Source organism: Mustela nigripes, chromosome 12, assembly GCF_022355385.1.
Source record: "Mustela nigripes isolate SB6536 chromosome 12, MUSNIG.SB6536, whole genome shotgun sequence".
NCBI lineage: Eukaryota > Metazoa > Chordata > Mammalia > Carnivora > Mustelidae > Mustela > Mustela nigripes.
Window position 1 is genome coordinate 129071615 of NC_081568.1, and position 22414 is coordinate 129094028.

At 36.7% G+C, this 22414-nt stretch overlaps 1 protein-coding gene across 3 annotated transcripts in view; it reads right to left on the minus strand.

Moving 5' to 3' along the window:
- FBXL17 (F-box and leucine rich repeat protein 17) overlaps positions 1–22414 on the minus strand; it is a 504101-nt gene that overhangs the window by 336945 nt on the left and 144742 nt on the right. For all 3 annotated transcript variants that reach the window (XM_059418335.1, XM_059418334.1, XM_059418336.1), the window contains exon 5: positions 2633–2740. In XM_059418335.1, coding sequence (XP_059274318.1) covers positions 2633–2740 — 108 coding nt within the window. The remainder of the gene's footprint in view (positions 1–2632; positions 2741–22414) is intronic.

Below are 22414 nucleotides of genomic sequence, written 5' to 3' on the forward strand. Positions count from 1 at the left end.
AGGCATGAAGATTTTATACCATTTGCCTTTTAGCAAACTGAGAGCCCAAGACTTAGAAAAGTAGTATGTTGGAGAGAATTTCTAAACCATATAAAATTAAACAGCTTTAGACCACTAGCTCTCAATACTCTCTATCTCACATCTCTGTAATCACTTACTTAAAAATAACAAACCATGATGATAATAAGGATAGCACAGTTTCCCAGGAGCATTTATATATTAATAAACATTTTGAAAATGTAAATTATATTTTGTGTAATATCATAGTATGAAAACTATCAGAATGCAAATATTTTAACAAAAAAAGCTTTCATTTTAGTAAATCCTGAGTTCTCCTAATTTTCAAAAGATGAAACAATTAAAACAGCTTTATAGAAGCTATGCATGCTTAAAATGTTACCTTGCCTTCACTTGATTCCAGGAAACTAAGCAATACTATGCCACAAACCAGTCTTCTCATCAAAGCAAAAGACTTTGTTGAGCAACAAAGATGTTTCTCAAAAGTTTGTGGACCAGCTTTGATATTAATCCAGTAGATTCAGACTACTGGCAGTCCAAACCACCAGTTCTGGCCTATCATCTTCAGAAGGACATTCTCAGTAATTTGAGCCTTCCAACACAGACATTTGCCATTTGCTATAGCTGCTATTTTGTTACAGGGAGTTAATCTGATCTTTTAAGTATCAGTGTACCATAATTTTTGGCCATCTCAGAATGCTCAGGGAAGCACTTACTGATCTAATAAGTCTTGTTTTGTCTTTAATGAGTACAGTTTCAAGTGATCATAAAAATTCCACATATGGTCATTATAACACTTGTTGTGCACAATCTGTTCATCCAAAGGCATTTCTACTCTACACTATAAACAACATTAGATGTGACTAGAAAAACGTCATCCACCAAGATATTCAGGCCAAGGTTATAGGAAATGACTAAAAATTATGGTTATGTATGGTCCTGGTTACACTAAGATATTCTGGAAGAACAATAATTGAGACTAACGTGCTTTTCTTTTCCAGTAGTTTTAGGCTCTGATCCTCAAAATACAATTAAAGCTCATCAATTATCAATCACTAGAGACAAGAAAAATCATAGGATGTTTCAGACACACTAGACCAAAACAGTGATTTGCTATTTTTTCCTCAAATCTTGCTCTGACTTTTCAGCAACTTAGATATCACAAAATGCATTTTAGTACTAGCAGCTAACATTTACTTAGCATTTACTGCAATCTCCATACTGAGGCAAGGACCTTGCATATATTATTTCAATTAATACCCTGAAAAATAATTTCTCCACTTAGTTAATAAATGCCAGAGCCACAATCCAAACTCAAGCTAACAATAGAGCCCAGGCTCCTAACCACTGTGCCTTACTGCCAGAGTTCATTGTTTTGTTTTGTCTTTTGGTTTGGGGTGTGTGTGTGTGTGTGTGTGTGTGTGTGTGTTGGTTTTTGATTTTGTTTTTTCACCAGAGTCCTAAGTAACTCACAATCATTTGCTCTTTTCCTAGAAAGGAAAGACTAAGATTATCTCCCATTAAACCGTAAGCTTAAAGAGACCTGAAGAGACCAAACCCAAAGAGACCTGGGATCTCACCTGTTTTATTTCAACATTGTGCTATTAACACAGCAGTTGCCTAATAGTAATGAAATGAGGAAAGGGTGAATGAAAAGGTTACTCAGCTATTAAGTATGAATGGCAAGATTCATACCCATTCTCCTAAGTACTATATGGGACAGTTAAAATCTATTCAGTGACAAATCTCAGATAATACACGGATAAATTTTATAATAGCCAGTTTTCCATTACATTACACACACGTAAGAATTTAGTCCTAATTATTTTAAAGCTCTGGAGTGAAGATGGCACATAAGTGAGAGGTTACAAAGGAAGTGGCATTGTCATCATTGCTAAAATGTAAGATTTCATATATTTGGTATAAAAGTGAACTCTTTGAACTAGAAGGTTAATTTCTGACACAGATTTACCTCTCTTTTCACCTTTCATGTTCAGCTTAATCATATGCACTGGCCATATGCACTTCTTAAAAGCCAAATGCTCAGAGGACCTAATTATATGTAAGCAATTAAAACCTTAACCAAAATATATTCTAAATGCAATAAGTTAATGTTTAAATAATTTTTAATGCATATATTTCATAGTCATTAGCAATGAAAAAGCAAAAAAGTAAGCTTCTTGTTTAAATGAGTGTCCCATTTAAGAAAAGCTAAGTTTGGTACTGTTGCTTTAAACTGATTTTAACTATCAAACCCTAGTACACTTCTGTAATGGTCTGAATATTCCTCACTCAAGTACATTCAACAATGCTAGGGCACTGATATGAATGAAGGAAACACTAAGGAAGGGGCACCTGGGTGGCTCAGTTGGTTAAGCATCTGCCTTCAGCTCAGGTCAAGATCTCAGGGCCCTAGATTGAGCCCCGCATCACAGGGCTGCCTGTTTAGCCAGCAGTCTGCTTCTACCTCTCCCTCACCTCTGCCCACCCCACCACTCGTGCTCATGCTCTCTCACTGTCTCTCTCTCAAATAAATAAATAAAATCTCTTTAAAAAAAAAAAGAGAAGAAGAAGAAAGAAAGAAACACTAAGGAGATGGAGCCATGGCACCTACCTTGGTAAGGTGAATGACTCCTTTAGAAGTAACTGAACAACCCATGAAGCCAACGTACTGAAGTTCAGGACAGTGCTCAGCAAATGCTTTCACCGACTGGTCTGTCACCTAGGGAAGAGACGTGAAGAACATTATTTAAGGTGGTGTTCCAGTCAGTTTAAGGATCTGGCTCCTGCAAATTCCCTCTGCCGTACCTTGTATCATTAATATTTCCCTTTCCATTGGAGCATTTGAATCTGTATACAAACATGCAGCAATATCCCCTGTGAGTTTTTTTAAGTTTATGTTTAAGCTCTACACCCAACATGGGACTCAAACTCACAACCTCAAGATCATGAGTCTCCTGCTCTTCTGACTGAGCCAGCCAGGGACCCCTCTCCTGCAGTTAAAAAATATTCTTCCTTCGTCTTATGTCCCTTTTTCTCTATCCCCCCCCCCCCTTTTTATTTACTTCTTCATAGAAAACATCTCAAAGATGCCAATGTCTCTCTCTACTATCACTTCTTCCTATCCAATCTCTCTCAATGTATAGATTTCCTACTGATATATAATTCTCATACTATAAAATTCACCCTTTCAAAAGGTACAGTTCAGTGGTTTGTAGCATATCCACAGGTTATGCAATCATCACCAATGTCTAATTCCAGAACATGCTCATCACCCCCAAAAGAAACCCCATGTCCAATAGTAGACCCTTCCCTCTCCCACCCCTTACCCTCAACCCATGGCAACTTTCAGTCTCTAAGGATTTGCCAAGTCTGAACTTTTTTTTATAATGCAAATTATATAACTGGTCCCTAAAATGCAACAACAGTCTCTTTATAAGTTTTCTCCCTTCAAGTGTTTCTTCCAAGGAATCTGATTTTTGCCCCTCGCTGCTTCAAATTCTTTAAATTTGGGTGGTTGGAGGTTAATTCTATATGTCAACTTGACTATACCATGGGGTGCCCAAATATTTGATTAAAGAGTATTCTTGGGTATGTCTGTGAGGATATTTCTGATAAGATGACCATTTGAAATGGTAAACTGAGTAAAGCAGACTGTCCTCCCCAATGTGAGTGGGCCTCATCCAATCCATTTGAGTGAGGTATGAATAGGACAAAAAAATTGAGTAAGGGAGAATTTGCTCGCTCTCTCTCTCTCTCTCTCTCTTGCTCTTTCTCTATCTGACTACCTTCAAGCTGAGACATCAGTCTCCTACCTTCAGATTCAAACTTGGACTGGAACTTACACTGTTGGCTCTACTGGTCCTTATGCCTTTAGACCCAGATTAGAACTATATCGTCAAATTTCCTGTGTCTCCAGATTGCGACCTCAGATTTTGGAATTCCTTGGCTTCTATAAATGTTTGAGCCAATTCCTTACAATAATCTCTCTATAGAAACACACACATATACCCTCATACAGATTCTGTTTCTCGAAAGAACCCTGACTAATGTAATGCATATTAGAATCCCCTGAGGAGTTCATTAAAACCTTAGAACCAAAAAGGGTGAGGCTAAAACTTCTGTATTTTTAAAAAGACTGTAGGTGTTTGAAAGCTTGAGATCCCAGTGTTGCAAAGAAGTTACCTTGACAGCCTTTGACATTTCTGCCTGGCCCTGCTTTAAACAAAGGGCAGAGTGAAATTCCTTTTTTTCCCTACTCCCAACACCACCTCTGGGAAAATTTCAATGTATAAAATTATCTTCGTTAATTATAATAAAATTTTCTTCACTATTCTACAAAGGGTAATTTATAAAAGAAGGTCCCAATATTTTCTACCATAGGCTTAATTTCAGATTCACTTTCTTCACAGTCAAGATGATAGCAACAAGTTAAACACCTTTGTTAGTTTATCAAATAGCAGCGACAATTCTCCTTTGCATTAGCTTTATTATGGGTGCCTCCTTGTATCTTCCTTATCTATTCTGAATAGATATTGAAAAATAAAGGTATGTGGGTAGCATCAATTCTAAAACAATCACAAGAACATTTTCCTAAAATAATGAAACCAACAGCATCCATGGTACATCTGATAAAAGATTAATTCTGCCCTCAAAAGTAAAGTATGCTTTAGCATATTAAGACTAAGGATGCCATTGATAAATTAAAAATGGGCCTTCCTGACACTCAGCCTTCTAAAAACATTATGTTAACAAAGAATGTTTCAGGCACTAAAATTGCCTAAAGCCTCAATGGAAACCAATTTCTATTTTTTTTTTTAAAAGGGGGTGGGGGCTAACAGAGGTTAATACATGCTATCAGTTTGTTAAATACCCTGCACAATTTCAATCTAACATCTAGCCTTTCCTGTATCCATCTTCAAGGAAGGAAGAGGAACTCCAATAAGGATTAAGGACACAAGAAAGCTCAGGTATAAGGTGTTAAATCTTTCACAGAGAAGAAAAAAGGGTATTACAAATTTGGTTTGCCAGTCTTTCTCATTCAGCTCATGCAATCAGAATAAGGGAGCTCAGAGGGAGATTCCAGTATCAACGAAGTCCTAGAAGTCAAGTAAAACTGAGTTAGTTCTTGGGGGTATAGAAACACTCGTAGGCTTGAGTGTGTTTTAAGAGACTAATAAAAGGGCCTCGAAGATTTGGGTGGGGTCTGGTTCCATTCCCAAGGATAGAAGATCAGTTAGAAATGGGAGGCTAAACGTCTGGCAAAAATAAGTATTGATTACAAAATGCAGGTACTGGTGAGTGTCAGCTTCTCTGAGACCCTGCAGCCTGACTGCCTCTTTTCAAATCCCTGGTGGGCTACTTATTAGCTGTGTGCTTTTAAGCAAGTCCTTTCATCACTCTGCACTTTTTTCCTTCTATATGACAGACAAAATAATAGTACCTAGCTCACAGGGTAAAATATGAGGGTAGATAATGCATGTAAAATGTTTTGAACAGTGCAAGGTACATTGTAATTGCCCAATACATCTTAGCTATTATCATCATAACAACCACATGTTCTCCATTCTTTAGTATTCTAATTCTTAGCCAGGACTAAGGGGTTGTCATGTGTAAGAAAATAATTTCAAAAAAAAAGTATGGTCAAAGTATGCTAGCTTACTCTCCTACTTATTCCAAGAAATACTGATCATAATTTGGGGGCTCTAGGTTATGGGCTAAACTGTGGGATCAGAGTGAGGGAAACATAGAAGTTTATTATTGACTCATTATGGTAAAAAGAATCCCATTTTGTTAAGTTTCTCAGCCTGGACTATACATCAGAATCACCTGAAGAGCTTCCCGATTTAATTTCTGGCAGAGAACTGTATCAGTTTTATTCTGAAAGCTCCCCAAGAGAGCCTAATGTGCAGCCTGGGTTATGAAGAAGTTTCAAGGCCTTTCATTCAAAGTGCAGTCCTCAAACCAACAGCAATGGCATCACTTGGGGCTTGTTAAAAATGCAAAATCTCAGGGCGCCTGGGTGGCTCAGTGGGTTAAGCCGCTGCCTTCGGCTCAGGTCATGTTCTCAGGGTCCTGGGATCGAGTCCCGCATCGGGCTCTCTGCTCAGCAGGGAGCCTGCTTCCTCCTCTCTCTCTCTCTCTGCCTGCGTCTCTGCCTACTTGTGATCTCTCTCTGTCAAATAAATAAATAAAATCTTAAAAAAAAAAATGCAAAATCTCAGACCTCACCACAGACCTACTGATTCTTAATCTGCATTCTTACTAAGATCCGCAGATGATGTTTTTTAAAGATTTTATTTATTTATTCGACAGAAAGAGATCACAAGTAGGCAGAGAGGAAGGCAGAGAGAGAGGAGGAAGCAGGTTCCCTGCTGAGCAGAGAGCCCGATGCGGGACTCGATCCCAGGACCCTGAGATCATGACCTGAGCCGAAGGCAGCGGCTTAACCCACTGAGCCACCCAGGCGCCCCCAGATGATTTTTTTAAATAAGTAATCTCTACACGCAATGTAGGGCTCAAATTTATAACCCTAAGATCAAGAGTCTCATGCTTCACGGACTAAGCTAGCCAGGCACCCCCAAGGTGATTCATATGCAGCAGAAGCTTGAGAAATACTGCTGAAGAGACAAGGGACTATGTCGTCTTCTTGGGGACATAAGGAAGCAAAAAACTGGGAGCTATCTCATAACCCAAGCACTATGGGGAATTTTTTAAACAGCCTTATTGAATTATAATTTATATACCATAAAAATTCACCCATTTGAAGGCATAATTCATTGAATTTTAGTAACTTATATAGCTGTGCAACCATCATCACAATCCAAGTTTAAACTGCTTCCATTACACCACTTCCAAAATCCCCTTTATCCGTTTTGCCCATATGCAGTTAATCACAGCTCCCCTCCCAGGCAAAACGGTGACCCGCTTTCTGTCGCTGTATGTTTGCCTTTTCTAGAAATTCCATATGAAAAGAATTATACCATAAGCAGTCTTTTGTTTCTAGCTTCTTTCACTAGCATAGTGTTTTGGAGGTTCATCTTTGCTGCTACATGTATCAGTTGTTGGCTCATTTTATTGCTGAGCAGAATTCCATTATATAGCGACAATACCTTTTGTTTATCTGTTCACCAGACAATAAATATTTGAATTGTCTCCAGTTTGAGCTTTAATAAATAATGCTGCTGTGATCATCCACATGCAATACTTTGTATGGACATATATTTTCATTTCTCTCAGATAAATATCTAGAAGCAGAATTTCTGAGTCATGTAAGTTTCATTTTTTACATGTCCTAAAAACTGGGTTGTCTTCTTAAGTTGTAAGAGCTCTTTATATACTCTGGATACAAAGTCCTTTATCAGATATTTGTTTCATAAATATTTTTTTCCACTCTGTGCCTTGTCTTTTCATTTTCTTAATGGTAGGCTTATTTTAGCTCTAACATTTAGGTCTATGGTCCTCTACGAGTTAATTTTTGTAAGTAGTGCAAAGGTGATATTCTTTTTTTTTTTTTTTTTCAGACAAACATCCAATTGTCCTAGCACCATTTGTTTAAAAAACCGTATCCTATGGAGGAATGTTAAAAAGCTCCAGCTTGGGGAATGCCTGGGTGGCTCGGTCTGTTGAGTCTCACAGTCCTGAGTTCGAGCGGCAAGTTGGTCTCCACCCTAGGCATGGAGCCTCTTAGGGGAAAAAACCAAAACAAAACAAACCCAAACATGAGTATGAGCTGTGTGCAGAGATTGAATACATAGTCCAAAATCACATTTATAAACAGCTACTCTCCAAGCAAAATTAGTGACCCTGTACTGCTCATCTTCTGCTCTTTCTCTTCTAGCCAAGAGTTTTTTAGTCATATATGGCCATCATATATGGCATATAAAAGTCATATATGGTCAAATAAAAACAAAACAAAACTCCAGCCTGGTATGGTTGGCCCTGGAGGATCATATTTGCTCACAGACTGTGGGAAAACCAGGCAGCAGACAATAATTTATAGGCAAACAGAAATGTAGCTCAGGTTTTAGAAAGAAACATCATAAAAGAAGGAAAGAATGAGATCAGCTTGCAAAGAAAATTTTGATCTCTTAGTCAAAGTTGTGATGGAAAGAGGAAGATGAGCCTCAAATTCAATAGTGTTATCTCTTTACATGGCAGAGGTACAGAAGGATCATATCCCTAAATTGGCATTCAAAAGCCACACTTTTACATCTGCAAAGGAGGGTGCAGATACATTTAGTGTCACAAAGACAAAAGCATTGGTGGTAAGGAATGTCTGTTGTGTCTTCAAGGTTGAGAGAACCATTAAAAGCCTAAATAATACAAACCTGCACAAAGTAGTAGAGTTTCAGTTTGTGAATCTTAAGGGGGCCTTCTCCAGTGGCTAACGTAGAAGCAAATGAAAACCAATACTGCAGGGGGCAGAAAGGAAGAGGAAGCTATTGTTCACAAACTCCTGGGAGCTGCACTGAATCAGATTATCTTTTTTTATGAAATCTAACATGGGGACAAGGGAGAAACATTTTCAGGAGGTAGAAATAATGGTCTATAAAATTCTAATACCGGGGGCGCCTGGGTGGCTCAGTGGGTTAAAGCCTCTGCCTTCGGCTCAGGTCATGATCCCAGGGTCCTGGGATCGAGCCCCGCATCAGGCTCTCTGCTCCACGGGGAGCCTGCTTCCTCCTGTCTCTCTGCCTGTCTCTCTGCCTACTTGTCATCTCTATCAAATAAATAAATAAATAATCTTAAAAAAAAAAAATTCTAATACCGGGGAGAAGTGTAATAGTCACTATGGTGGAGATGGCTATATATGACTAAAAAACTCTTGGCTGGAAGAGAAAGAGCAGAAGATGAGCAGTACAGGGTCACTAATTTGCTTGGAGAGTAGCTGTTTATAAATGTGATTTTGGACTATGTATTCAATCTCTGCACACAGCCCATACTTGGTAAAGATTTGGGGTACTAGTAGCCAGAGTTGAAGAGGGAGTAGGTGATAAAACAGCTAGGATAAAAATGGCTGTATTTATTAAGGCCTTATCCTACGCCAACCTTAAGTCCTGTCTCTGCATCATTTGGAATCTTCATTACAACTGCAAGAGGCATGGCTATTTCCATTTCATAGGTGACCAACATAACCCTATTAGAGACGGACTTCCCCAAAATTACACAACTAAAAGGTGTCAAAAATGTGGAGCTTAAACTTCATTCTTTAAGGTTTTGAAACTCAAGTTCTTTACCTTATACAACATAGGTTTTGATGTATTTCATGGTGCTAATCTCACTCAAATGCAAGAGCAAATTCAAGGCCTTCCCTTCGGCCCAAAGAAACAGAGTAGCAGGGGTCAAGGAACAATGGCTCTACTTTTCAAAGAGTTTTCTAAGAGAAGTTCTACCCTTGACTACTTATTTCATCTCTGCAAATAAAATAGGTATGGTGCCAACACTGTGATAGTCTTCTATATCCTGAGAACCCTCCCAAAAGAGGGAAGCATAGGAGAACATTGGATAATCTAATTCAGAAGTGTTGAAGAAGCAGGATTAATAGTAGTGAATTATACAGTCACAGAAGTAAAATTGGTAATCCAAGAAAATGCCTTCATCTAGAAAGAATTAAAATTTAAAAAAAGAACAAAAAAAAAATAAGGATGGGAGAAGCTTTTATAGAAATTTCAGGATTCTAAATGAAGAGATGCAATCTTATTCTTATTTTAACACTTAAAAGTTTCCTTGGAATATGGGAGAAGAGATCCCTCTTTTTCAGATATCTGGGAATGAAAGGACTTTGTAGTATTAATTCTAAAAAGGTGGAGCAACCTTTGGACATGTTTATACTGCTGGCATTCGAGCATGTACATGAGTGTACTAATATAAAACTATTTCTTGACCTTGCTCAAAAAACTTTTTAAAAAGTTTATTTTTCTTAGACTTCACCTGAAACCTAGTCATCCAGGACCCAGCGATACATACTTTAAATAAGTTTTCTTAATGATTCTTACAGAATCATTCCAGAAACAGTCCTATTTGGGGGGTCTCTTTTTAAAGATTTTACTTAACATAAAGTATAATATTAGTTTCAGGTGTACAGTTTAGTGATTTAACACTTACCTACATCATCCAGTACTCATCACGAGTGCATTCCTTAATTCCCATCCCCTATTTAACCCATCCTCCCACCATCTTCCCTCCTGCTAACCATCAGTTTGTTCTCTGTAGTTAAGAGTCTGTTTCTTGGTTTTCCTCTCTCTTTTTCCCCCACTATGATCATTGGTTTTGTTTCCTTAAATTCCAGTTGGTCTCCCCTCTATCCCATTTACTACTCTATCCCCACTGTTGGGCACAGAACCTGGCATACCACAGGCAGCTCTAAAAATAAAAATGAATGAATAAATGAAGTACTGTTTTGATGCATGTTAATGGCTTCTTAGTTGAGTATTGAAAAACAACAAATCCTTCTAATGCCAAGAAAATGTGAATTGTCCATCTTATTTTTACCAAGAATCAAAGAATAAGATAAATGTTATCATGAAGCTAAGGACGGAGTTTTCAAAGAAAGCGAGAGCAGCCTTCAATTCTGGAGTGGATGGGAAAACTAATGTGGGGGAATTAGCAGCATAGCTAGCAAATCTCACTCGAGACCTCAGAACTCATTCAAGGCCTTCTTTCTACCTCCAGAAAAAAAGAGCAACAGGGATTAAAGACAGTCTACTTCCTAGGACTTTTTCAGAAGGAATGCTAACCTTTGCTCATTTTTTTCATCTCTTATAGCCAAAATGGTCAGTGGACCTGTGGGGTGCCCTCGTCTTCTGAATGCAAAATAAAGTCAACATAAAGCAATCTGCTTAGATTGGGTTCTAACTGAGCATTATAAACAAAGGGCAAAACATTCTATGTGTTCCAGTTTAGTAAGATTTACCAGACAAGAAAAGCTATATGGATGCCAGGCAGGAGACAGTTGGAGTAGTTTGGTTGTGTGAGGAACTATTTGGTAGTAACTGTCTGAATGGATTATGGGTTTAAGAAAGCAGAAGGAAAGTGACCCCAGTAGTAAATGACTACCCCTCTACTTAATCAGCACTATCTTTTTAAAATAAACAAAGGAATATTTATAGTGTATTTAATGAAGGGCTTATTTCACTCAAGGTTGCTGAGTTTCCTAAATCCCTTTAAATCAACAAATATTTGAGTACCTACTTCAGTCATACTACCTCATGTTAAATACTAAAGCAGTATGAATATAAGATACAGTCCCTACCTCTATGAGCAGAAGCTAAAGGCTGGATAAGAACAGGTCTAGCTCCCACAACACCAGAGAGATTCCTGGGAATATTTCAGTCTGTACATTGCATCCCAGTTTAGTTCAGTTCAGTTTACCAAAGTCTTCTGACTAGATGTGAAACCCAGGTTGAAGACATAACCAGATCATGAAGGGCCGAAAGCAGGCAGAACAGTTATGACTTGATAATGAAGGAAACTGTTTTAATGGTAATATAAGAATTGTGGGGCTAAAACATAATGCAGGCCCATGACTAAGGAGCCATTCATTAAAGGCACTAAGAGAAGGGTGATGAAGGCAAAGCTGTTCTGCAAAGTCCAGCAGCTATACACAGGACCAGCCAAATGGATATTTTGGCCTTAAAGAAGCTGCCCAGAAGGCTATGACCACAACAGAGTCCATGCCCCCTAGGGAACATTAGTATACAACATGGGTTAGCTTGGTTACGTCTAGCCACACATCAGAATCAGTAAGTACTCACACCTGACAACTGACGAACAGTATGTCCCAGTACTATGATGATAAAAATCTCAAATGGAATAAATTTTATTTAAATTCCCAGTAAATACACATTATACTTATAGGACCTTTGAAAATGGAACACAATAAAAATTTCTCCATTTGTTCATCAAATCTTGAAAATCTACCAAAAAAATCTTTCATTTTCATTTTCTGTATTCTATCTTTCCCAATTAGTGGATAAGAAAGCCTTCTTCTGTGAAACAGTATTGCAAACACACGCACACACACACACACACACACACACACACAATGACAATTGTTACATAACAAGAAATACCGAATTATGGAGACCAAACACTCAGTAAAGTTTTGCTTTAGAAATCATTTCAGTCAGACCTTCACCGCTGTGCTCTTCATTTAATAAAAATTCATACCTTTAATAGAATTTTAAAAGAAATCCAAAGGCAGATTATTTAAACATCATTTTCTTTTAAACCATGATCAGACAATAATACTTACTGAGTCCTTGCTATGTGCCATATACTGTGCACCACTCAATGATTAAGACATACAGACAGCCTTCATGGAGTTTACAATTAAGTGAGGAGGACAAATGTTTAACATCTGATGCAAGTGTGATCACTTTATTAATAGAGTCATTGATTTATTACATTCTATATATGCCATACTAATATGGTTCACAGGGAATGAGACCAAAAAATATGACTAAAATTTATACTTAATTATTACAAATGGGACGCCTGGGTGGCTCAGTGGGTTAAGCCACTGCCTTCGGCTCAGGTCATGATCTCAGGGTCCTGGAATCAAGTTCCGCATCAGGCTCTCTGCTCAGCGGGGAGCCTGCTTCCCTTCCTCTCTCTCTGCCTGCCTCTCTGCCTACTTGTGATCTCTCTCTCTGTCAGATAAATAAATAAAATTCTTAAAAAAAAATGAGGTTTAAAAAATTATTACAAATAAGATTTTGCCCAAGCATCTGAAGCTAAGTCTTAATTACATGCCTGCTATCTTTCCAGTAGAGAGATATAATAAGTATTGATTTTGTATATCATGAGAAAAACAAGGATTATTCAAGACCTCATATTTACTAATACAACTCTGACTTTAAATTAGCATGATATAGTTGTTTCCTTTAGTAAATCAGAAGCACAAAGCACTGAAATTTAATTTTTTAGCTTTTTTTAATTATTGAAGTATAGTTGACATACAATGTTATATCAGTTTCAAGTGTAATACAACACAGTGATTCGACAATTCTATATATCCAAGTCTCACCATGATAAATGTAGTCCTGTCACGTACTACATTAAACAATATAATTACTAAAATCCTTATGCTCTGCTTTTCACCTTCGTGACTTTTTTATTTTATAACTGGAAGTTTGTATCTTTTAATCCCCTTAATCCCCTTCACCTATTTTACCCATCCCCCTACCCACCTCCCCTCATTCAGCTTACTATAAAATATTTCAAAAATATATAATAAAAGACAAAATAGTAACATAAACCATTTGCCAAAAACCTAGTTTCAATAACTGCTAATTCATGGCCAACCTTGTTTCACCAATAGCCCCATCCACTAATGAAACATCACATTTATCAGCAAATATTTTAGTATATCTCTAAAAGATAAGGCTCTTTTTAAAATCATAGCCATAATGCCATTATCATTTCAGCAAAAATGTTCATGTAAGACTTAATATGAACTATGTAGAGTTTTTATGGAGATAATAATCCAACACAATGATTTAAAAATCTCATTAAGATTTTACCATAATTTTATAAAAACTGACCCTTTGTCAACAAGGGCATTGAAATTCATAACTAATCATTTTCTAAAAGTCTAGAATTCCATTAGCGTCCAATGAGAATCTGATCATTTGATTGCTTATTTGACCTTCCCTGATTTTTGCTCATTCTATCTTGCTTAATGTTAGTCTGGGTCTGGAAAAGTCAGATTGGCTGATAAAAAGAGATTTATAAGTTATGCATTAAAAGTATTGTGAAAGGCAAAGACATTGGTCCAGAACTAATGGCAGAGATATTTGTCCCTATTAAAAAGATCTATGATAGGCTGGGTATAACTGAACCACTTTCTTGCAATTTGCTGACCAAGTTTCTTTGACTAATACTGCTTTAGTTTATTGAAATTCAATATTTGGATAATCAAAATAAAACAGAAGAATTAGTCTATTCTGCATTGCTTACCCTTTAATTAACAGAAGGGTGAATCTAAAGGCAATCTACTAATGTAATAACCATAGGTGTATTTAGCAATAATATTTACACAGTATTTTCTAGTACACATACACATTTGTATACTCACTCGGTGAAATAAATGGGCAGGTACGATTTCTTTTTTTATCAAATGAAGAAGTAGATAAGTTAAAGTAATTTGTTCATGGTTACATATGAGCCCCATGCTCTTTTCATTACAACATAATCAATAATGTACTCAAAATAAAACCAAAGAATCTATATGAGCACTAAATTTGGGATTAATTATTAAGTACATATAATTGAAAACAAAGTTCATAAACACACAATTAATTTCTTGGTCCTATCACCAAAAAAAGTTTCAGTTCTCTGAAAGCAAAGTCTTTCCATTCTGTCAAATTGTATATCTTTCTTTTTTTTTTTTTTTAATTTATTTGACAGACAGAGGTCACAAGTAGGCAGAGAGGCAAGCGAGGTGGGGTGGGGTAGGGGTTTAGCAGGCTCCCTGCTGAGCAGAGAGCTCCATGTGGGACTCCATCCCAGGACCCTGAGATCATGACCTGAGCCAAAGGCAGAGGCTTTAACCCACTGAGCCACCCAGGCGCTCCTGTATTTCATTTCTAAATAAAACCTTGAAATTAACAGATATGGTTAGATTGAGGATTCATTTTAAAGAGCATAAAAGAGAAATTCTAAAGAGTATGACTGAAGTCTAAATTAAATCCATCAGATCACTTATGAAACTTTCATTATGTGTATGTGTATCATGTTATGTAAGAAAATAGGAAAAAATAGAAATTATACATACAACTTGAATTCTGAATCCTCTAGCTTTGCATGAAGTTTCGTCATAAAGGGTGAAATGAAATTAAGTCTCAGAGGGCTAACACACAATGAAGAGTAGAAGAACTCTGAACAGCAGGAAAGCTTGTTAGTATTTCAAAAAGTGTGCTAAAATTCACAAAGCAAGGGGAAAGCCAGCCATAATAAAAGCAATTTTACTAAGATTTCCAAACTTTCTCCAGTTCTTTCTTTACCTGTGTAACTAGGCATCCTCTGCTTCCTCCCCCAACTTCTGACAGAATCCCTCTTTCTCTGCCAAGCCATTTTTTGTCCCCTCCCCTTTCCATTTGTCACCTCACCTCAACTCACCTCCTTTCTCTGAGTCTTCCCTTTCCTTTTCCTCCTGTTTCTCCTGAATCTTTTATATCATACCTTTTCTAAGTGGCTGGTCATAATATGGAATGAAAGCATTTTAAACACAATTTTTAAGAGGATTTTATTTATTTATTTATTTGTCAGAGAGAGAGAGAGAACACAAGCAGGGGGTGCAGCAGGCAGAGGGAGAAGCAGGCTCTTAGCTGATCAGGAAGTCCATGAGGGACTTGATCCCAGAACCCTGGGATCATGACCTGAGCTGAAGGCAGACGCTTAACTGACTGAGCCACCCAGGTGTTACTGCATTAATTTCAAATCAGTGATATTAAACGTTTTATTTATCTCAAATAGAAATCTCAGATTATATGGCTGCCTAAGAAATCATTGAACTCAGACAGCCTGGGTTGCAATTCACCTCCACCTCTTCCTAGCTCGGTCACTTTAAGGAAGTTATTTATTATCTAAAAAGTGTGAAAGTAAAATATGAACCTAATGGAATTCTTGTGAGCATTCCAAGAGAATCTATGTGCTAATCACCTACTATGCAAAGTGCTCAATAAACGTTAGCCACTAATCAGTGTATACATTATCTTTTCCCAATTCCGTGAAGATGGAACATTATTGTACTAAGTTAATTTTTACTCTTATCCTATACTTGATAAAATATAAATTAACACTTAGTGAAAATCTCTGTTATAATATGTCCCACCTACCACCACCACGTCATTGTAAAGAAAAATAACAATTCATAAACTGTTCTGCTCTATACATGTTCACCAGGCTGAAGTTACATACTGGGGGGAAAAAACACAAGTTAAATGAGACTTTTGCTCAGTAAAATATCAGTAAAAAGTTTAACAAGTACACAACAAGTTCACCAGTATTTTGCAATATATTTTAAATAATAGGTAATAAAAGGAAATAACCCAAGTAATTGTATTTTGTTAGGGTACATTGATTCCATTATTAATGTTCTAATGACAAATTATTCTACTCTAAGCCCTTACATATGTCAGCACATTCCCACTGTTGTTAAAGGCTTTGTAGGGCCCAACAAAGTTGACACACCCCAAATTAGGCTTTGTAATGCTTTAAATACACAAGGTGTTGGGTAATAAGCAGAATAGCTAAGTTTTTTATCTGTAATTATAAGGAAGGTTTCTACAAAGGTATTTTAACCCATGAATATATAAGTGGCTTTGATTTAAATGTATAATATTCTATAGCAACAAAGAACATACCCCTCTCTGGGAGACTAATATATAATATGCAAAAAGAAAATGCACAGCAGCAAGAGCACAACCTTCAAAAAGTCACTTGTGTTTGTGAAAATATTTCAGATTAGGCTTTAATATTTTAACAGGAGAAAATGCTTCCCAGGATGAATAAAATCTAACCAAGGTATAAAGCCCTAACAATCCGTGTTTTAATCATAAATGAAAGACAATAATCACTTGTTAAAAAAAAAAGAGTACAAACATCCTAATGTATGAATATAGAACATTTCTTACATATTCACGTTAACATTCTTTAAACAAGAAAACCTATCATCAAAAAACAAAACCTAAAATTAGGTTATACATTTTTCATCACGTCAGATAAATACATTCATAGCTCACTAAATGTTCTTTCTTACATTTCAAACAGCTTATAAAATCCCACCTCATTTAATAAGGTTCCCACAATAATTGGAAGTAAGATGGCGAGTCCGTCACCCACCCTTGACCTAGTCCACTTGGTACGCACACTTAACCTTCACAAAAGCAGCTGTGCTAAGTAAAATGAATGCAAAAAAGGCATTTTCTTTGTCCATTCTGGCAGACAAAAGAAAGCATATTGTATAAATCTGTTCCACTTCATTTTTTAAATTAGAAGCTCAGAAAGGGGGAGCTCGTGTTGTACAAGGTCAAGAACAGATTCATTTCTTCAGGTATAGGAGTCAAGGAAGTTTTCAAGTATTTTCATAATGCTTTCCCCAAGTTCAAGTCAACACATACCAGTAGCACAGGGCCTGACAGAGAGTAGGTGCTCAATAAATATTTACTCAGTCCATGAATGAACGGATAAATGAATAAAAGAAATCCAGGAGGGGCACATGGATAGTTTAGCAGATAGAACGCATGAACTTAATTTTGGGGTCATGAGTTTGAGCCCCGCTTTGGGTGAAGAGTTTATTTAAAAAAAAAAAAAAAATCCGGGAAAGGCAGGTATTGGAAGAAACCATTATCGCTGAGGATGAAACAACAAATAAAATGCTGAATTTCTATTGTTTAAAAAAAAGTCAGGGTGCCTGGGTGGCTCAGTTGGTTGAGCTTCAGCTCAGGTCATGATTTCAGACTTCCAGGATCAAGTCCCGCATCGGGCTCCCAACTCCTTGGAAAGTCTGCTTCTCCCTCTGACCTTCTCCTCTCTCATGCTCTCTCTCACTCATTCTCTCTCAGATAAATAAATAAAATCTTTTTTTAAAAAGTCAGCTTTTGAGTGCCTGTTTGCCGGGTACTATGCTAGATGATTTCATTTATATTTATTTAAACTACAGTGTAAAATGCTTAAGGATGATTACACATTTTAACACGGGAAGAACACTTCTGGGGACCTCTAGGCAACAGGCTAAGCAGAGCAGCAGACAGGTTTGTGGACTAGAATGCTCACTGCAGCACTATTTACAGTAATGAAAAACTGAAACCTCCGTAATATATTATAGTGGTTGAATGATGTTGTATATATATATTTTAAGATTTTATTATTTATTTGGCAGAAATCACAAGTAGACAGAGAGGCAGGCAGAGAGAGAGGAGGAAGCAGGCTTCTTGCTGAGCAGAGAACCCAATGTGGGGCTCGATCCCAGCACCCTGGGATCATGACCTGAGGCTTTAACCCATTGAGCCACCCAGGCGCCCCGATGCTATATATTTTTGATAAAGTGCTATGTGGCCAGGAAAGATCATATTTCTTAAAAACATTTAATAAAGGAGGAAAATACAACATAATTGAAAAAGCAGAATACACAATTATTAAAAGCAAATATATGATTCTATTAAGCATCTATGCAGAAAGAAAAAACTGAGAGATACAATGTTAACTACTTCCTTGTACTGGGATTATATAAACGTGATTTTAATTTTTTTTATGCTTTTCTTATTTTCCAAACTTCTACATCAATATTTTTTTTCATGTAGTCATAGAAGAAAAGTGCCAATGCAGGGGAAAAAACATAGGAGAGGACTTTTTAAACTTTATCGTTTTATTTTAACCTAAAATTTTCATACAATTTGAGAAAAATTAAAGGAAAAAATATACATCTTCTTAAAAATCACAAAAAATAAAATATAAATTTTTTAATATTTTAATATAAAATATTAAATATAAATTAGTACTATATGTCTACCTGGCCTTTATTTTATTTTTAAGTAATCTCTACAAGGAACATGAAGCTCAAACTCAAAAACCCCAATATCAAGAGTTGCTTGCTCTACTGACTGAGCCAACCAGGCACCCCAGTGGCCTTCATTCTTCTAAAATCACTTCTATAAACTATGCTATAAGAAGAAAATGCACTATAAAGCACTATACAGTACATCTAAGTATACTTTGCTTAGGTAGGCCAAAACCAAGTTTTTAAGAATCTGCTTATCGTTTTCCCTATATGTTAAAAAAAAAAAAAAAAAAAAAAAAAAAAGGTAAGGGTGCCTGGGTGGCTCAGTGGGTTGAGCCTCTGCCTTCAGCTCCAGTCGTGGTCTCAGGGTCCTGGGATTGAGTTCCAAGTCAGGCTCTCTGCTCGGGAGGGAGCCTGCCTCCCCCTCTCTCTCTGCCTGCCTCTCTGCCTACTTGTGATTTCTCTGTGTGTCAAATAAATAAATAAAATCTTTTTTTTTAATTTATTTATTTGACAGACAGAGATCACAAGTAGACAGAGAGGCAGGCAGAGAGAGAGGAGGGGAAAGCAGGCTCCCTGCTGAGCAGAGAGCCCAATGCGGGGCTCGATCCCAGGACCCTGGGATCATGACCCAAGTTGAAGGCAGAGGCTTTAACCCACTGAGCTACCCAGGTGCCCCAATAAATAAAATCTTTAAAAAAATAAATAAATAAGGAAAAATTTTTTAAATCATTAAGCAACAAGAAGAATACTGTATAGAGTCAATTCACTAGTTTAAAACCAAAATACAAATCAGAAATTTTTCCAACATACAGTTAGATTACAAAACAAGATATACCATTAGATCTCAGTATTAAAAGTTACTTTCAATGTATACAATATGAGATGTGTTGTGGAGGGAAGCATTCCAGGAATTCACAAAGCCTACTGTTTCAGCAACATGGTGATAATGTTCTTGTAATTACACAGCTCTCACCTGTATTTTGTCTGAGAATAATATAAATCAAATGTACCCCATACCGCATTCATATGAGACTATAAAACAGGGTCAAATTTGCTTTTAATGACCTAATTAGGGAACTAAAATTCCCCCACTAGCCTGACTGATGAAATTAGCACCTCAAAATTTTCTCCATAGTCATTTCTGAGATGCCCATAGCAATGCCTCACTCCTGCCCCATGCCCCTCTCTGTTAGTTGCTATTCCCACAACGTGCTAACTTGTTCTTCTCCTCCTACTCTGGTTCCCGTTGCTCCGTGTCTGTTACAGCAGAGCCACTCAACAGAACTGAACGAGTGTCCTGCCTCTCACCACCACCCCAGTGTCACAGTGTAATCTCCTGCAGCTCTTGAGATTTTAGCCCTTGGAATGCCGTAGCACAGCAGAAGCAGATCCAGGGGAATCCATCCTCCCTGACTCTGTGTCTACCCTCCCCACCTGAGTCCCATCTGAGCCCTTCTGTTGGGGCCCACCATCTCACTATGTCTGTCTGTCTCTCATATAGAATTTCCAGCCCTCTTTCTCTAACCCAGAAATTAAGACCAAGTACAAGGGGCTGAATGAAGAGAAGACCTACAACCTGCATCATTTCTTAGTCCTTCTACTGCAAATCTCTCCCACTTCTGCATGTTTTCAAAATGTACAGAAACAGTTTTCAGAAACTGGCAAACACTATGTGTAAAAGCATGTATATAAGAAGAAATACGTGACCAGGCATCTCTACAACTTCAGATGGTTAAAACTTGGATCTGGAGTCCCAAAAACTGGATCTGAATCACTCATTTCACTACACACTGGCCACATACTTAATCTCTCTAAATCCCAATATTGTCATTTTAAATAGAGCTACTATATTATTTGCTGCCATCAAATTGTTGTGAGAATTACAAGAGATAATGCATATAAAGGACCCATGTAATACAAATTCAGTACAATTGTTTTCAGAAGAATCTGTTAATTTGGCAAAATATACAAAAGATTATATGTTAGTTTCAGCTGAAACCTAATTTTCAGAGTTTCATAGAGAAAAAAAACCACTAAAGCATCAAAACAAACATACCTTTGCTCAATGAGGTTTTCGGTTTAGTTGAAGAGACTTGGTCTCTTAAAATCTTGGGCAATTTGTACTCACCTAACATGGTATAGTTCATTAGATTCAGAGCATGCAAAGGATCATAATAAAGTGCCTAACTGGGAGTCAGATTTTAATCTGAATTTAGTTCATAAATGTTTACATTCAGCTATGTAAAGGCCCTGTCTAGTATGTATGTGTGTGCAGTGGTAGTAGAGGACAATATTCACAAATACCCATAATAACATGAGATAAATGCTAAAATAATTTTGCAAAATTGCTTTGGGATCACAGAAGACAAAGCAATTTGATCTATAAATTTGTAGAGGGACCAAATGGTATCTTATAAGTTGCAAAAGGAGAGACCTTTAAAAGATTATCACAGTCATGGAGATAAGGTAGGACCGAGACAGAACAAGAGGTGCAAGGGTCCAGAAATGGGAATGTACAAAATATATGGTAAGAATGAAAAAATCCAGGTATCAAATTCTGGCTCTGCCCTAGGCAGGACTGTGGTCAGCTTGGATGCAATACTGAATCTTCTGTACCTCAGGGTCTGTATTCTGTAAAATGGAGATAAGACTATTAGATCGAGGCTTCCTCATAAATAAGTCCATTCTCATAAAAATATAAGATATAACAATTAAATTTGTTTTACTATTAATATCAGATGCCTTCTAACCTCTGATTTGAAATTTTTAATATGGCTTTATAAAATTAATATATAAATTTTTGATATTTCATATTGATTTTTTTAAAGTTTTGAGAGTATTTTAATTTTTACTCAGGCTGTTTAGCTTTTACTGCCTTCTAAACATCTTCAGGGTATTCATAGCTCTGACACCTTGTATCACTCATCTACACAAAGCTAGGAAGTAACATGATTCCTACCTGCCAGGTGTCAAGAATTAACATAGACAATCCAGAGAGTTTACCACTGTGTTGTATTCAGATTCCCAGGAAAAGATAATCAAAAAATGCCAATACCAACATGATGTAGATTTTGGAATTATCTGATGAAAAATGTTAAATTGGCCATCATAAAAATGCTTCAGTGAACAATTATATATATTCTTGAAGCAAATAAAAAAGTAGGAAGTATCACTAAAGAAAAAGAAGATATAAAGGAGAACCAAAAGGAAGTTTTAGATCTGAAAAGTAAAATAACCAAAATATTATTGGATATTCTCAACAGCAAAATAAAGACAGGAGAGGAAACAATCAGCAAAATTGAAGACAAAACAATAGAAAGTACCCGATCTGGACAACAAAATGAACATAAACTGAAAAAAAAAAAGACAAAAGCCTTAGATAGCTGTGTAACTAAATCATAAGACTGAACAGTCATATCATCAGAATTCCAAAGTAAGAGGAGAAAGAATATGAAACTAAAATAGTGCTCAAAGAAATATTGGTAGAAATTTCCCCAAATTTAAAGAAAATAAGCCTACAAATTCAAGAAGATGAGTAAACCTAAACAGGATAACCCCCCCAAAATACATGCCAAGACATGTCATAATTAAACTCTTAAACACTAAAGACAAAAAAAAAAAAATCTTGAAAGCAGCAAAATCTCTCCAAACTTAAAATTTTAAAAACAAATAATTATTACAACAGGCTTCTCATCAGAAACCACGGACACCATAGACAAATGGGACAATACTTTTCAAGTGCTGAAAGAAAAGAAGTGTCAATCCAGGATCCTGTAACCAGCAAAAATATCCTTCAGGAATGAATAAAAAACCAAGACATTCACAGATAAAGAAAAACTTAACAAAATTTGCCAGCAGATCTACTCTAAAGTACAAGAAGAAGAAATT